Raw genomic sequence first — 17,429 nt, forward strand, 5'->3', positions numbered from 1 at the left:
GATGTAATATTATATCAGCAATTTTCGAATACATTTCATAATGTACCAACACTATTTCATTAATCATACATGTTTCACCTGATTGACTTAGTCATCGTTAGTGGCCTACAAAGGAAATTATAACTACAGTAATTATTTGCTTAAAATAAATATTTTGTTTTGTTTGGTTTATCTATGTAAAATTTCACACCGGTACTTTTGATTTTACTCATAATGTTCATTTGTTAGCAGCAATGTATATACACTGCGCACTTATTTTTATCTCTTCTATATTCTATATGTGTCCATTGGTTCTTCGGTTTATGCTTCTGGACACAGCGTTTGTCGTACACACTTTTGAGAAGTATGTGTCCGAAATTGCTAGCCAAAGAGTCGAGTTACGCACATAGATGGGTGGCACCGTTTCCATTACAGTGGAAAGGGAATTTACATGTTACTAGGTAGGTATCTCCACTCAGTCGTTCATGAGTGCAGTTCACAGAGACACAAAACTCTGTACCTTTTAATTCATTAATTGTATGGTTGTGTAGGTGAAAGTTGAACTGCAAAAAATTTTTGGTGTTTTCTAAGATGGTCAGACAGACACTATTATTAGTTTAAATATCTCATCCTACTTTCGTTTCTGTGACGTCACTAGGAGATAATGAGAAAAAGATAATAATGGAACATGGTAGAAATAGGCACAACGATTGCAAAGTAATTTCGGAAGCAGCATATCGTTTTATCACTTTTTAGTGCCCTAGTGGTGCGTAAAATGAAAGTTTTGGCAGTTCTGTCTAGGAGAGGAGAGTGGACGGACATGTGGAGCGTGCGCGCCTCGCCAAATTGTAAATTCCAAATTGGGAGAAATAAGCCCTCCCCCCTTTTGCAAGAAATAATAAATAAATAAAGAACCAAATAAAACTATCTAGAAACCAATGGCTGAAGAGGGCATATAGCACGCCTTAGAACAGTCCGCTGCTCTCCGTCAGAGAGCAGAACGAAACGCCGGGGAAAAAAAAAAAAGCTTTGCGAGTTGTGACGGAGTTAAACTTGTTTGCATGAAATCGCTGCACGAGACAAGAGATAACAGAAAGTAAGAAACGTCTTTGGGTTGGTGACTGCATGAAGAAATGACGTGAGCCCGGTTGTTCACCGATCTTGCTGAAACAAATTATACTGAAAAACCATAAGTTATTTTAATCATCTGTACTACAATCTGTGAATGTAAAACACTGCTATGACGTTTTAAATATATTAATATCGAATAAAGAAATCAGCTTCCCAGATTTCTGTAGCATTTTCTTCTGTCAACTACAATCCTTAAAAAAGAATCTGCGAACTCGAACACGGAATTTTTGTCTCGTAGACGCGGGCTGTTCCGCTGCTAGATGTTCTGGTTCAAATGGTTCTGAGCACTATGGGACTTAAGATCTGAGGTAATCAGTCCCCTAGAACTTAGAACTACTTAAACCTAACTAACCTAAGGACATCACACACATCCATGACCGAGGCAGGATTCGAACCTGCGACCGTAGCAGTTGCGCGGTTCCGGACTGAAGCGCCTAGAACCGCTCAGCCACCGCGGCCGGCTGCTAGATGTTCTGCTTGCCTGTATGTTCCTTAACTCATTTGTGTATGTACGTCTATGATTTCAGATGAATGGATTTTGCTCTGCACTCGGATATTGTCTACGAATCCATGTTCAGATCATATATGAAATCTCAGGTGCAGCAACAACTCGCTGCTTGTTTTTGTAGTCAACGTCATTAAAACCCTACAAATACCTTTGCATAGCATTGATACCCAGAAAGCGAACAACTTCCTCTGTTCCGCACTTAATATTTCAGTTCGTTTACTCTCTACCGACACACGGAGCTAGTGTCGCCAAAGTAGGAACAAGCCGAAAATGTTTAGTTTCGCCAAAGAGTTGCGCAAACGAGCACCGCGGATGCGGAGTGGCCGGTAGCGCATTTGCGTGCAACCCAGTGTCGTCATGTAAACTAGGCTTTAGTTACTTCTCAGGAAGACACAATAAGGCACTAGGCATGAGTCCGTATCACATTAAACCTACGTAGGGCTGTTGAAAATCGTAGGGAGGTTATGTAATTTTTATACGACTTACGGTGCACATTCGAGAGTGACCATAAAAACGTATCGCTACGAGTTAACTGCAGATACAAATTGTTTCGGCTGTAGTTCCAACTGTCATTGCCAGTAGCTGATATTAACTGTATAGGTCTTCAGCGTTTAAAACTTAGAGTTGTTACCGTTGTTGCCTTGCACAAACAGATCTGTAATGAGCACAAAAGAATTACATCTGAATAATCTAAAAACCTTTTAAAGCTCGCAATAAATGCGGACTTCCGAAGGTTTTCGTGTCGACAGCAGAACGGTCGCAACTTTCACTTACGGTGCAGCGACCTTCACTGGCATCCGAAGTGAACGGTGGTTCGCACAGTCTCACCAGGCGAAAAATGTGCCCACAAGGACAGAAGTGCAGCTGCAGGTGCAGTGGGATGAGAGCGTCTTTCTTTTAATTCTTGCTCTGAAAGGGGTCAAACTCAGGATGGCCGAAATAAAACTGAAACTAAGCGCCAAAATTATGCAACAGTTGTTCAACGTACTAACGAGGATTTTCTGATATATGGCTCGCGTTCTGTGAGTCACGTAATCGTACGTGCTAAACTAGGCCTCAACTAAAGAAAGATAGCGTAAGCAGCGAGATACGCTAGTCATGAGTTTGTTCTGGGACGCCATTGTCGATCTTATTTGAACTTTTCTTTGGAATTGGGATGGCTGCTTATGTCAGGTGCAGATTCACTCACTAGTTTGGTTGCTATTGATTCTATCGATAGATGTAAAGTTCTAACTGTAGTCTTCACCTGAAGAGAGGAGGGAACGGTAAACTGGATTGCCTGATCACAGAAACCCTAGAAGGGGGAGGGAGACTGTGACGATTAGTAAACATCGGTGGCTGAAAATGTCAGACATATTTTATTTATCTATGGTACGTTTCTTTAAGCTCAATATTACGTATAATAAAGACAATAAGACATATATCCAGAAAAATTCCCTAGGCTGTGGCTAAGCCATGCGTCGGCAATATCCTTTGTCGGCCGAGGTGGCCGAGCGGTTCTAGCCGCTTCAGTCTGGAACCTCGCGACCGCTACGGTCGCAGGTTCGAATCCTGCCTCGGGCATGGATGTGTGTGACGTCCTTCGGTTGGTTAGGTTTTAGTAGTTCTCCCCTCCAAGGACCCGAGAAGACAAAAAGGCAGCCATCACCGCGGATTCTCCGACGCTCAAGCGGCGCAGCTCACTGAACATGCGGAGCTGCTCGAAGCTACGCTGCAGAAGTCCTGCGCCGTGCAGTAGAGGAGGACGCTAAACCGTAGCCGATCGCCGCCGTTGTGAACCAGCGTGATGAAGCTGCGCCAAGTCACCGACGACAAGGCGCAGCAGAGGGCCAAGTTCTAGGGGACTGATGGCCTCAGAAGTTAAGTCCCATAGTGCTCAGAGCCATTTGAACCATTTTTGCAATATCCTTTTTTCCAGTAGTGCTAGTTCTGAAAGGTTCGCAGAAGAGCTTCTGTGAAGTTTGGAAGGGAGGAGACGAGGTACTGGCAGAATTGAAGCCGTGAGGAGGGGTCGTGAGTCGTGCTTGGTAGAGCACTTGCCCGTGAAAGGCAAAAGTTCCGAGTTCGAGTCTCGGTCTGGCACACAGTTTTAATCTGTCAGGAAGCTTCAATAAGACATATAATTTTTTATTATAATCAATTGCGCGTCATTTGTTGCCGTCAGGAAATTGTCGGAAGTATCACCGTAGGCCGCGTTGGGACGTTATGTAACTAAGTGAGGGACGATTTGCCTGGCTGCTCCATAGTTGCAGTTTATTGATGGAGCCTTACCCCATATATGAAGCGAGTCCGTGCTTCTGCCATGATTGCTGCGTATTCTGTTAAACTACGTCCACGTTCTGCTTTGCCCCTGTGGTAGTAACGGTTCCCGTTAGATCACCGAAGTTAAGCGCTATCGGGCTTGGCTAGCCAACTGTACGGGTCTGCCGAGTGCTGTTGGGAAGTGAGCTGCTCTGAGCCCTTGTGAGGGCAATTGAGGAGCTACTTGATTCAGAAGTAGAGGCTCCAGCAGCGAAAGATGACAACATGCTCCTTCGTATCGACATCCGGTGACGCTTATCGTTGAGGATGACATGGCGATCGGTCGGTACCGTTGGGTCTTCCGATGCCTGTTCGGGGGGGGGGGGGGAGTAGGTACTGCGCAGGGGGTTTCTTTCTAGCGCAGGGCAATTTCTGGCAGTGTGGAGGGTAAGCCTATGTCCAGCCTAAGAGGTCGAACTGAGACATGTGCAGTTCCATGGCGGTTTCGTGGATGGTTTTCTTGATCTAAACCGGTTTCTTTCTAGAACAACCGCATCTTGATGGATAAGGAATTCAACTTACCTTCCCTTAGGAATGTGGAATGCACTCAACGACGGTGATATGACTTTCAAAATGATGGAGCACAGCAATCAGTCGTCCTTTCCTCTCAGACTTCATTAAAGCAAATCTAGATTTCGGCTAGTAACTAGCCATTATCAGTGCTAAAAAATACAGGAAGTATATAGTCAGGTGATAGTATAAAAAGTTACAATTCGTGGTGTAACCTACACCCCTTATACTATAGATACTAGTATTTCAGAGTTTTAATACATGTCCTAGTACGTCAGTCCCCTGTTGTTCGGGCTCCTATTATAGTTCACTCAAGACTAATGTATAATGAAGGTAGGCTTTGCGAAAAACAAGTCGCGCTCTTTATGAACTACGTAATACGTAACATTCACTGTAAAGCAGTTATGGACTCTACTAAAAAACTTAGAATTTGCATATGAATAACACAAACTAAACTCGACTAAAATTATATACGCTGTTATCTGACTTACTGCTACATCTAATGGTAAACATTAGTAGATGTAATAAATGACAGATTCACTCCTTGAGAGCCAATTATTTTGTTATTCTTTAAACACATAGGCTGCGTCAGATAGGCAAAAAAAAGTTTTTAAAAAATATTTACGAAACACTAGCAGGCATAAGATAAATACTGCGACTATTAGAACTGATTAGATTCAAATATTTTATCTTTCGTACTATTTTTCTCTTTATTTAATCATCGCGACGAGGTATATGGTTCCTCTTATTTATTGATAGCTCATAGATGGAGCCAGATGCCAGCATGACAGACAGTTGCTGTGATTCGCCATTCCGTAACGGATGTAGAGACTGCTGATCTCCGTGCCACTTCAAACAGATTTTTAATTATAAGTACAATAGAACCAATATACTGAATTGCTATTCCTAACAATGCACATGTATCTAAACCAATATAACATGGAAAAAGTGCTGTAGGTTCAATATTATAACCATCGTACTTGTACAGTATTTTGTTGATAGCTGCTACATATTGGCAAGACTGTAATTTGATGGTTCCACCATATGCGTTTAAACTGAAAGTGTAGAGCTGCTTTTCATCGCAGTCAACGAGGTGGAATGTGGCTCAATATGGACAGCCATTCGACGGGGACTTATCTTAGTGTACTACGTCGTGTTGTTCAACTGTGCGTCGCGAGTGTGAGTGTGAGTGTGTGTGTGTGTGTGTGTGTGTGTGTGTGCAGTATTGAGCCCTAGAGGACTATCATATTCCGCGCTAGAGTAGACTAGCCTAAGTGCTCAAGTCCGCTTAGTTTCAGCAGAGGGAACCCAGGTTGTCCCTAGTTCATATCTTCGCAGCGACGTTTTCCAGATGCTTCTTGTAGGACAGTGTCCGGTAGAATGTAATCCCTAGACATTTTGGATGCTGATTGTCGTATAGTTATCTGTCACCAAAATAGCCTAGAGCTGTCTGTTCGTCGCTCTGCTGCATAAATAAAAGCAAGCCATCCCTGCCTTGCTGGGGTTTGATTTTAGTCTCCATCTCCGAAAGTATGTTCCCATTATCGCCAGATCAAGTCTTAAGATTGCTTACGTTTCTTCAAAATTTCGATGTCCCGTTGCCAGCACCCAGTCATCGGCGTATCAAAACTTAAGAAATCTAGTTTCAGGCGTATCGAAGATGTATAAGTTAAATAGGAGTGGGGTGAAGACCGATGTCTGAGGTACTCCATTATTTACCGTCTCTGAAGAGTTTATCCTGTTGCACAGTATGACCCGGAATGACTTTCCAGCAAGCATACTATTAATAAATTGGACAGTTTTTGTGCATGTGAGACCGTGTCTCCATCCTGTGTCATAAGTACTCTATAGGCTACAGCTCAATAGCCCTTCTTAGCTCAATATACAAATGTACAAACGTCAATGCAGCACCTTTTCTAGGGGAGGACAACAAAGAGAAACAAAGTTTTAAGGGAGGTAGAACTGAAGAAACCATTCAGCCTGAAAAAGAAACTGGATATAATTTTTGTCACAATATTTCTAGTAAGGACCAACATAATTCTAAAGTAGTGTATCCATACAAACTACATTTGTTGAATATTTCGGCAATACTCGGAAATTTTATTTCACAGTCAATTTGAAATTATTCTATCGGAATATTCAAGGGCTGAGCGGTAAAATTAACGAACTATTTATTCGAATTGGTCATTTTCAGTCGGAAAACCCAACTAGCGTATAATGTGCCTCCCTCAACATCTTTTGCCCATTGGTACATAGAGTGTGAAGCAAAATTCACGCTCTCGGACGCACAAGGCGCGATTTCTTGCATATTAGCAGTAGGAAAAATGTCTGTAACAAAACCTTCGTCCCGCATATATCTTCGGTAGGGAACGGACACAAAGAAAGGTAATTAGGCAACGCTGTAATTAGACGTACGAAGAGTATCTTCATTCAGTGCTGTTTAATTTGCTTCAATGGGTAGAGATTTGCGCTAGAAAATTTCAGTTGGAGAGTTCCATTAAAAGACTAGGTATAACTTTTTTTTTCCTAATTTTGATATGTCCAGTAGTCTGCAGCAAACGCTTTCTAGTAAGCAAAATATACATCACAACCACATTTTTTTAACGTTGAAAATAACAGTTATTGGACAGACGTATCAGGAACAAGCAAAAATAGATTATCTGTTATAAGAGAGAAATAACTAAAAAAAATCTATCAATGTGGCGATGTTAAGCACACATACTATATTGAGGAAGAGCGGCCAGTTTTAATACACTCTAAGAGAAAAATAGCAATGACGCACCACAAAGGAGTTATCCGAATAGGACGGAAATCGGTAGATATGATGTACGCGTACAGACAAACAAATAATTACAATTTCAGAGAACTTGGATGATTTATTTAAAAGAAAGAGCTTCACAAATTGTGCAAATCAATAACGCGTTGGTCCACCTCTGGCACTTAGGCAGTTCTTCAGCTTCGCTTTGGATTGACAAAGTTGTTGGATGGCCTCCTAAGGAATATCGTCCCAAATTCTGTCCAATTTGGGCGTTAGATGGTCAGAATCCCAAGATGGCAGGCGGACCCTGCTCCGGATGTTCTCAACTGGAGGGGGGGGGGGGGGAGATCCGACGACCTTGATGGCTAAGGTAGGGTGGGGAAAGCACAAACACATGCAATAAAAACTCTCGTCTTCTGCGGGCCGGCACTATCTTGGTGAAATATAAGCCCAGGATGGTTTGCCATGATGGGCAACAAAAGGGGTTGTAGAATATCGTCAACCTACCGGTGAGCTGTAAGATTGCCGCAGATGACGACGAAAGGGGTCCCGTGATGTAAAGATATGGCACCCCACACCATCACTGCTGGTTGTCTTCGTCTTCGCTGGTCATCAGGGTTCAATTCGAATGGTTCAAATGGCTCTGAGCACTATGGGACTTAATATCTGAGGTCATCAGTCCCCTAGAACTTACAACTACTTAAACCTAACTAACCATAGTGCTCAGAGTCTTTTGTACCATTTGATTTTCGTTCTTTCGTAGGGTGCTAGTACAGGATGTCTCTCCCAAGAACTGTCAGGCGCATTTTCTCTGGTGTTCCATCAGATATTTATAACTTCGTTTTCACAATACGTAGCTGGAGGCAACCTAAACAAATACTGCTCATCACGTTTTCCATGAGACGCCTGGTCTCGACGGCAAGCGTCGATTTGTATCCCGTTATAAACAAAATTATTTTTAAAGTGGGGTTTTAAGTGCCCATTCTGTAGAGCGGTCCCAGATTAGTCTATTGCGACGTTTCTTTTATAGATATATATTAACAGGGACAGTAAAACTCGAAGAATAACCTTTAGTTCAGCAGTGACAGCAGTGTCCTGGCCCGCGCTAACTGCTACCGTCAAGCATCGAAGAAACGAATATCTAGCTACACCAATTTAGGAGCGCCTTATGGGCATGTTTAAGCCCGATTTAAAATAATTTTGATTGTAAATGAAAAAAAAACGACGCTTTTTGTGACACAGTGCGTTACATGAAAGACGTGACGAGCAGTGGTTGTCTGGGCTGAATCCAGCTACACAGTGCAAGAACTAAATTGAAAATCTTTCTGCCGAAACACCAGAGAAAATACGTCTGACGAATCTTAAAGGAGCACTCCCGGTATAACGACGCTGCTTTAGCCCATCAGTAAGTGTGTTAGCCAGCCTCAACTGAAGGATTGTTTTAAAAATGCCTTTGGAGCTGAACACATTTGCAATCGAGAGCTGCGTTACCTGTTTAGACTGGTCATAAATTTACACGACATACAGTTAAGCAGTGTCCTCAGAACTGCACCGAGTACTAAATTTTGAGATCATGTGCAGTACAAGATTCCGTAGACGATTTATGATTGCAGTCTGTGATGGCGTAAGGCAGGCTCAAACTTACCCGTTAAGCACGGAAGGTTCCATTTCTGGTGGCATCTCTGGAGGCTTTCGTCAGCAGAATTTGAACCACAATGGCGGATGAGTGGAAACTCTTCACATGTCTGGTTTCATCTGTTTCTGCAAAGAACAAATAAATCCTTCATTAGTGGTTTGGGACATTGGATAGCGCTCAGCATGCGGATACACGGTGCGTTGGAAGGAAAGAAGTGCATGTGCTGCGCATCGGATTTGTAAGAAGGTAAAATACAGTCACAGCTGCGATTGCTGACAGTCCTTCAGGCTCGAGTGGAATTGTTCTGCATTGCTGTTAAGTATTACGGTTCGTAGCTGATGAGCAGACTATCAAAAGTAGTGAAACATATCTGGGAAGGTTGACAATTTGCTAATGTAGCTGCGTAAAACAGTGTTTTACAACGCAGACCGCTTTAGATCAATACACTTTTCCCAAAAATGTTGCAGTCTCTTCACCACTGAAGTGTGGAAACTAGTGCTAAATACCCATCTTCGACTGTTTCGAAATTTACCAATCACAATATTATTTACAAGCTCCAGAAGAATTACATAGTATTCGACACTCATTGTGTGACCCTTTAAAATAAGAACAGCTCCTTTTGCAAAACCTGAAAACTTTGGGCTTGACCTTTCCACCAGGGGGAATTACTTCTGCATAATTTGTGCAGGCCCAGTAGTTTCCACTCACGTCGTTGCTTTCTGACACGTCGCAATCAACAAATGTCGCATCTACAGTAGGGGAGAATATCCTCGGACACATCCCAGACTTTCGAATGTAGGCAACCGTGTAATATACACTCCTGGAAATGGAAAAAAGAACACATTGACACCGGTGTGTCAGACCCACCATACTTGCTCCGGACACTGCGAGAGGGCTGTACAAGCAATGATCACACGCACGGCACAGCGGACACACCAGGAGCCGCGGTGTTGGCCGTCGAATGGCGCTAGCTGCGCAGCATTTGTGCACCGCCGCCGTCAGTGTCAGCCAGTTTGCCGTGGCATACGGAGCTCCATCGCAGTCTTTAACACTGGTAGCATGCCGCGACAGCGTGGACGAGAACCGTATGTGCAGTTGACGGACTTTGAGCGAGGGCGTATAGTGGGCATGCGGGAGGCCGGGTGGACGTACCGCCGAATTGCTCAACACGTGGGGCGTGAGGTCTCCACAGTACATCGATGTTGTCGCCAGTGGTCGGCGGAAGGTGCACGTGCCCGTCGACCTGGGACCGGACCGCAGCGACGCACGGATGCACGCCAAGACCGTAGGATCCTACGCAGTGCCGTAGGGGACCGCACCGCCACTTCCCAGCAAATTAGGGACACTGTTGCTTCTGGGGTATCGGCGAGGACCATTCGCAACCGTCTCCATGAAGCTGGTCTACGGTCCCGCACACCGTTAGGCCGTCTTCCGCTCACGCCCCAACATCGTGCAGCCCGCCTCCAGTGGTGTCGCGACAGGCGTGAATGGAGGGACGAATGGAGACGTGTCGTCTTCAGCGATGAGAGTCGCTTCTGCCTTGGTGCCAATGATGGTCGTATGCGTGTTTGGCGCCGTGCAGGTGAGCGCCACAATCAGGACTGCATACGACCGAGGCACACAGGGCCAACACCCGGCATCATGGTGTGGGGAGCGATTTCCTACACTGGCCGTACACCACTGGTGATCGTCGAGGGGACACTGAATAGTGCACGGTACATCCAAACCGTCATCGAACCCATCGTTCTACCATTCCTAGACCGGCAAGGGAACTTGCTGTTCCAACAGGACAATGCACGTCCGCATGTATCCCGTGCCACCCAACGTGCTCTAGAAGGTGTCAGTCAACTACCCTGGCCAGCAAGATCTCCGGATCTGTCCCCCATTGAGCATGTTTGGGACTGGATGAAGCGTCGTCTCACGCGGTCTGCACGTCCAGCACGAACGCTGGTCCAACTGAGGCGCCAGGTGGAAATGGCATGGCAAGCCGTTCCACAGGACTACATCCAGCATCTCTACGATCGTCTCCATGGGAGAATAGCAGCCTGCATTGCTGCGAAAGGTGGATATACACTGTACTAGTGCCGGCATTGTGCATGCTCTGTTGCCTGTGTCTATGTGCCTGTGGTTCTGTCAGTGTGATCATGTGATGTATCTGACCCCAGGAATGTGTCAATAAAGTTTCCCCTTCCTGGGACAATGAATTCACGATGTTCTTATTTCAATTTCCAGGAGTGTATATTCTTATAGTTTTGAAATACCGGCCTTAACTTGAGGAAGAAATTTCTCAGGATGTACGTCTGGAGCACAGCATTGTATGATAGTGAAACATGGAGTGTGGGAAAACCGGAACAGCATCGAAGCATTTGAGATGTGGTGCTATAGACGAATGTTGAAAATTAGGAGGACTGATAAGGTAAGGAATGAGGAGGATCTACGCAGGATCGGAGAGGAAAGGACAGAGATTGGAATACGTCAAGCAAATAATTGAGGACGTAGGTTGCAAGCGCTACTTCGAGATGAAGAGATTAGCACAGGAGAGGAATTCGTGGCGGGCCGCATCAAACCAGTCAGTAGACTGATGACCAAAAAAAAAAAGTTTTGAAATGACAGTTCCCCTTTCAATGTGATGCATTCCTTTCTGAAGTTCCAAAAAATTCTCTGGAAAAGCATGATTTTTTAACTAAAATAAAAACTGTTCCAAGAGACACCTAGGAACAAATATTCTATTCAAATTTAGAAGTGTTGCAATCGAAAAAATCTAGACAGTACTGTATTTAATAGTCTATATGTTACAACATTACTCTGCTTCAATCTTGACAATCTTGACAGTACTGTATTGATTACTCTATATGTTACATCATTACTCTACTTCACACCAATAATCAGAAAGGGAAATCAAATTAAGACGTGTGATGAAACACCAGTTACGAGTTAAAAACATTTTGAAATACACTCCTGGAAATTGAAATAAGAACACCGTGAATTCATTGTCCCAGGAAGGGGAAACTTTATTGACACATTCCTGGGGTCAGATACATCACATGATCACACTGACAGAACCACAGGCACATAGACACAGGCAACAGAGCATGCACAATGTCGGCACTAGTACAGTGTATATCCACCTTTCGCAGCAATGCAGGCTGCTATTCTCCCATGGAGACGATCGTAGAGATGCTGGATGTAGTCCTGTGGAACGGCTTGCCATGCCATTTCCACCTGGCGCCTCAGTTGGACCAGCGTTCGTGCTGGACGTGCAGACCGCGTGAGACGACGCTTCATCCAGTCCCAAACATGCTCAATGGGGGACAGATCCGGAGATCTTGCTGGCCAGGGTAGTTGACTTACACCTTCTAGAGCACGTTGGGTGGCACGGGATACATGCGGACGTGCATTGTCCTGTTGGAACAGCAAGTTCCCTTGCCGGTCTAGGAATGGTAGAACGATGGGTTCGATGACGGTTTGGATGTACCGTGCACTATTCAATGTCCCCTCGACGATCACCAGTGGTGTACGGCCAGTGTAGGAGATCGCTCCCCACACCATGATGCCGGGTGTTGGCCCTGTGTGCCTCGGTCGTATGCAGTCCTGATTGTGGCGCTCACCTGCACGGCGCCAAACACGCATACGACCATCATTGGCACCAAGGCAGAAGCGACTCTCATCGCTGAAGACGACACGTCTCCATTCGTCCCTCCATTCACGCCTGTCGCGACACCACTGGAGGCGGGCTGCACGATGTTGGGGCATGAGCGGAAGACGGCCTAACGGTGTGCGGGACCGTAGCCCAGCTTCATGGAGACGGTTGAGCATGGTCCTCGCCGATACCCCAGGAGCAACAGTGTCCCTAATTTGCTGGGAAGTGGCGGTGCGGTCCCCTACGGCACTGCGTAGGATCCTACGGTCTTGGCGTGCATCCGTGCGTCGCTGCGGTCCGGTCCCAGGTCGACGGGCACGTGCACCTTCCGCCGACCACTGGCGACAACATCGATGTACTGTGGAGACCTCACGCCCCACGTGTTGAGCAATTCGGCGGTACGTCCACCCGGCCTCCCGCATGCCCACTATACGCCCTCGCTCAAAGTCCGTCAACTGCACATACGGTTCTCGTCCACGCTGTCGCGGCATGCTACCAGTGTTAAAGACTGCGATGGAGCTCCGTATGCCACGGCAAACTGGCTGACACTGACGGCGGCGGTGCACAAATGCTGCGCAGCTAGCGCCATTCGACGGCCAACACCGCGGCTCCTGGTGTGTCCGCTGTGCCGTGCGTGTGATCATTGCTTGTACAGCCCTCTCGCAGTGTCCGGAGCAAGTATGGTGGGTCTGACACACCGGTGTCAATGTGGTCTTTTTTCCATTTCCAGGAGTGTAGAAGCTATTGGTAACTGACACAAATTTACAAGAAACGGAAAATTGTTCAAATGGTTCAAATGGCTCTAAGCACTATGGGACTTAACATCGGAGCTCATCAGTCTCCTAGACTTAGAACTACTTAAACCTAACTAACCTAAGGACATCACACACATCCATGCCCGAGGCAGGGTTCGAACCTGCGACCGCAGTAGCAGCACGGTTCCGGACTGAATCTCATTGAACCGCTCGGCCACAGAGGCTGGCGGAGAATTGTTAAAGAGTTAGAGAAACTCCGTTCATTTGTGCAAATGCCATGTGTTCCATGTTAGAAGACTTTCCGCGTCAAAGTACAAGATAGTGTTCGACTGACGAAGTAAGGCTTAATGGTCCACACGTTATGTAACTACAATGCGGAAGAGAATCAAAGGATCACCCCATAATTGTCTCCCATTGCGACGTATAAGTTGAAATTTCGTTCAAAGATTCCCACAATCTTCCTCTGTAAAGCTGCAAAACCATGGCGCTCTGTGACGTCACCCTCTGGTTTGGCGACGCTTCAAACTGGTGTCGGCACATGTGACAAAAAGGCCATTCCTCAGAAGTTCATGTAAACTGCAATGTGTGTTACATTGGCATCAAATGCAATTTTGCCAACCCCACCGTGGACGTGTCACGGGATGAGTTATCTCGCCATAGCCCCTACGACCCCACATTTCACCCCTTCTTTTGACGTCTGAGCGAAAGAGGTCAGAACAACGACATCCACCGTTGAAATCACATGCTTTTTTTAAGGGGGGGGGGAAGCGGCAAATAAAACATTGAGACATACCGTCACTTAGAATCGACACGACAAGGCTTATGTGGTCAATGAAACCACCCATTTACTGGGCCTTTGATTACATTTCGCAGTCGAAAACGCTAGTTCGTAGTGCGATGAGCAACAGCAAGATTTTCTTAACAACCTTTTACATTGCTGACTCCCTCGCCCATTTTAACACTTCTCTAAAAAAGTTATGGGGCTGCATTCCCGTTCAACGTGATCGCATGCCTTCGGAGTACAGCGAGACAGCAATTTTTGCTCTCGTGTACAAACTGGAACCACTAGGGACCGTTCAAAACCATTCGACGAATTTTAATGTGATCCGAGACAGTAGAGAGTAATTATGCTCTTTCAGCCCTCTTGTTTTCCGCCCTAATGTGTCATGATTACGTGGGAGTGCAACATTAACATGTGAGTGAGTAAAAGGGCAAATGCTCCGTTTCTGCAGTTCGGCAACCCAGTCGCTTCCACCTACGCAACTTTGTTGAGCACGTTAGAACTATATGTCAGAAACTTCGACACCATTTCAGTCTGGCGGCTGCACTAAGGCCTGAAGGTAGGCAAAACGCACTCAGTGGTGTCGAAGGAGTTGCATAACCCTCAGGCGTTATATAATATGTAATATTTACAAACGCCGCACCGAATGGCAACAAAAATTGTAGGAAGTGTCGGAGACTGCTTATGGGGGTCTCTAGTATGCGATCGTTCATGTCATTCTAAAATCACTCTGTAGATTGAAACACCTGCCAGGAAACATCATATATTAATTACTAAGTACACTTTCCTCCAGCTACAACAATCGTCCTTACCACACAAGAGCACAAAATTAGATTCTTTTCAGAATGGTCCAAAAGTTGCGAAGAATTTTGGTTTCACATTTGCTTTTGCTCAGCTATCTAAAAGATAGCACCCATCCTGGAGAAAAATATTTCCTAGTTAATTGTACGAAGGGACCTCAAAATGTAGGTTACCCATTATCACTGCAGGTCAAGCAGTTTATCTTGCAGGCTGTGCTAGAGTTGAAAGATGCACAGATACATGACACTATTTATCAATATAGTTATACCCACCGCTGCAGAACTGTCTGTACACGAAACTCGGAACGTGTACTCTCTTGTGATAATGCGCTGCTCTTGTTGCGCACTCGTCTTAGTGTGAGACGTCATGTGTAACTTACTTTATGAAGTCCCTTCGTATACGTAAAACAATCCATACATTATATTCTAATACATCCATAGCGTTAACTAAAACACACACCTATAACAGCCGACCGTCCAATATCATGTTACAGACTTTCTTGATGTTTCATCTCTGCTTAAAGTTTTGGCACATTCCTCACAGGGATGATTGGGCGCGCTCTACCTATTTATGCTAGAAACGGATGAGCAAGATTCTTACATACTCTCGCCGACTGTGTATGAATTTCTCTTGATGATAAATGGGGCAAAATAATAATGTTTACTGTGATGCCGTATTCCTTGCTATCCCTTTTAACAAAACACGCGCAACACGTCTGTATTCAGGTAGAAATGTAAAGTAAACTGTACCGTAGATCAATTTCAGACTTGATTTGCATTATTGTACTGCATCTGACAGAACAACACAAACAAAATTGCTCTGGTATTAACGACATCTCTCGGCGAAACCTTTTCTCCGTTACAGTGAGTCTAAAAAGAAGTCTCATGGTAAGAAAAAGCACGGAAACATCTCTTCATTCGGACCAAAGCACTCAAATGAACCTTCGAAATAGCCGTATGTATCTTCTCCGCAAAATCGGCGAGGAAAAGAATATAGGGATATCACTGACGAGAAGAAGGGATAGGATGCTAGGACACCTGTTAAGAGATCTGGGAATAACTTCTATGCTTTACAGGGAGCTGTAGAGGATAAAAGCTCTATGGGAAGACAGAGGCTGGAATACATCCAGCAAGTAATTAAGAATGTAGATTGAGAGTGCTAGTCTGAGATGAAAAGGTTGGTACAGGAGAGAAATTCGTGGCGGGCCGCATCAAACCAGCTAGAAGTCACTTGACTCAAAAAGAAAAGTCTTCCCCCCCCCCCCTATACCCCCCACGGAACTGTGCTACAGGTTGCGTCTTGCGCAGAAGTAACACTCGCTGCTCAGTAATGAGCTAGTGAGGGCAACTCATGCTACTACTTGTGGTCCTCCACACATCATCTGGATCTGTGACGTTCGTGCACTATCGTCTTACAAAAGCATCTACGGACGCATAGTACCGATATCACCGGTAGATTTACAAACTCCACAGGCTCCGTACATTGTCTTCTTACTTTGGAGCAGAGTCGATAAAACCTTATAACCTGCACTATTTAACTGTAAATGCTCTTTTCATTCTTACTTCTTAGCATTGAAGATTGCTTCTGTGATATTCTCGGTTCCCGTAGTGCGTAGGTTGTGAGGCTGTGCATTAGCGTTCAGTAATCTAAAGAATGACAGAAATAGATAACTGTACCCGAAGACGACAGCATACTGCCGAAACGTGACGTGTCAATTGGACAATACCGAGTGACTGAAGTCTATATAGCGTTAGAGGTAGTCCTTCCCAGTTGCAATGAGTCGTCTATTAAAAGTTCTGTAAACGAACGTGGTAAATGGAATACGTTGTTAAAAACATATTAGCTTGAAAAGGTGACTAATAAACGTGTGAAACGAGACTGAATACTATCCTACCAAGTGGTTTCGTTATTACACGAAGGAAGAGGAAAAGTCGAATGGCGGTGCGAGCCTGTGGTCTCCGAGCAGCCGGCCTGTCCACAAGCCGGAACACATCCCCTGATGAGGCCGAGGTGTCGTGTTCGGTAGTTGCACCACACCGCTCGGCTCGCGTTACGCAGGTTATTCCCCTTGCAGACTTTCTCCATATCCTGGAATAACGAAATGGGCGAGTGGTGTTGCCACACCACAGTTCTTCCCCTGGCCAACGCTCTGCCGTCAAGCGATCAAAGACCTGTCCTTCCCCCTGCATCAATTAAGAAATGGACTTCTTCAAAAGATACAGTAGGCTCGTAGTGGAATCGAACCGACTGTCGCGACAATGAAACACCACGTCTATGGACAAGAACGTACTCATGATCTAAGCTCTTGTCGGTGGAGGAGGGGGCACGGAGCACGGAGGGGGGCATGATTCATTTTAGTTTCGCTAAAGTTGGAGGGATGCAGCTACGACGCACAATTTATCACAAATTAAAACCCAAAACTATTAGAAAACTCTTTTTATGTATCTCCAAACATACAGGGTGGTTATAATTAAAGTGCAGCTACTCACAGTGGTCCAGTTTGGTGTGCAATTATCGTATGGCAGCGAAGCTGGGTAGATATTTCAATGCGTTGCTGTGGAACAGATTTACGTTGGAAAAAACTGGTTCTAATTTTGGCCACCAGGAGCAAACGTGGCACTTTGAATCC

General features: G+C 45.1%; 1 protein-coding gene across 1 annotated transcript in view; it reads right to left on the reverse strand.

The window, feature by feature from the left end:
- Positions 1-17,429, reverse strand: part of LOC126188603 (facilitated trehalose transporter Tret1-like) — a 277,714-nt gene that overhangs the window by 242,253 nt on the left and 18,032 nt on the right. The window contains exon 2 of the mRNA XM_049930205.1: positions 8,833-8,948. Within this exon, the coding sequence (XP_049786162.1) occupies positions 8,833-8,867 (35 nt within the window). The 5' untranslated portion in view covers positions 8,868-8,948. The remainder of the gene's footprint in view (positions 1-8,832; positions 8,949-17,429) is intronic.

This window comes from Schistocerca cancellata, chromosome 5 (genome assembly GCF_023864275.1).
Source record: "Schistocerca cancellata isolate TAMUIC-IGC-003103 chromosome 5, iqSchCanc2.1, whole genome shotgun sequence".
Taxonomy (NCBI): domain Eukaryota; kingdom Metazoa; phylum Arthropoda; class Insecta; order Orthoptera; family Acrididae; genus Schistocerca; species Schistocerca cancellata.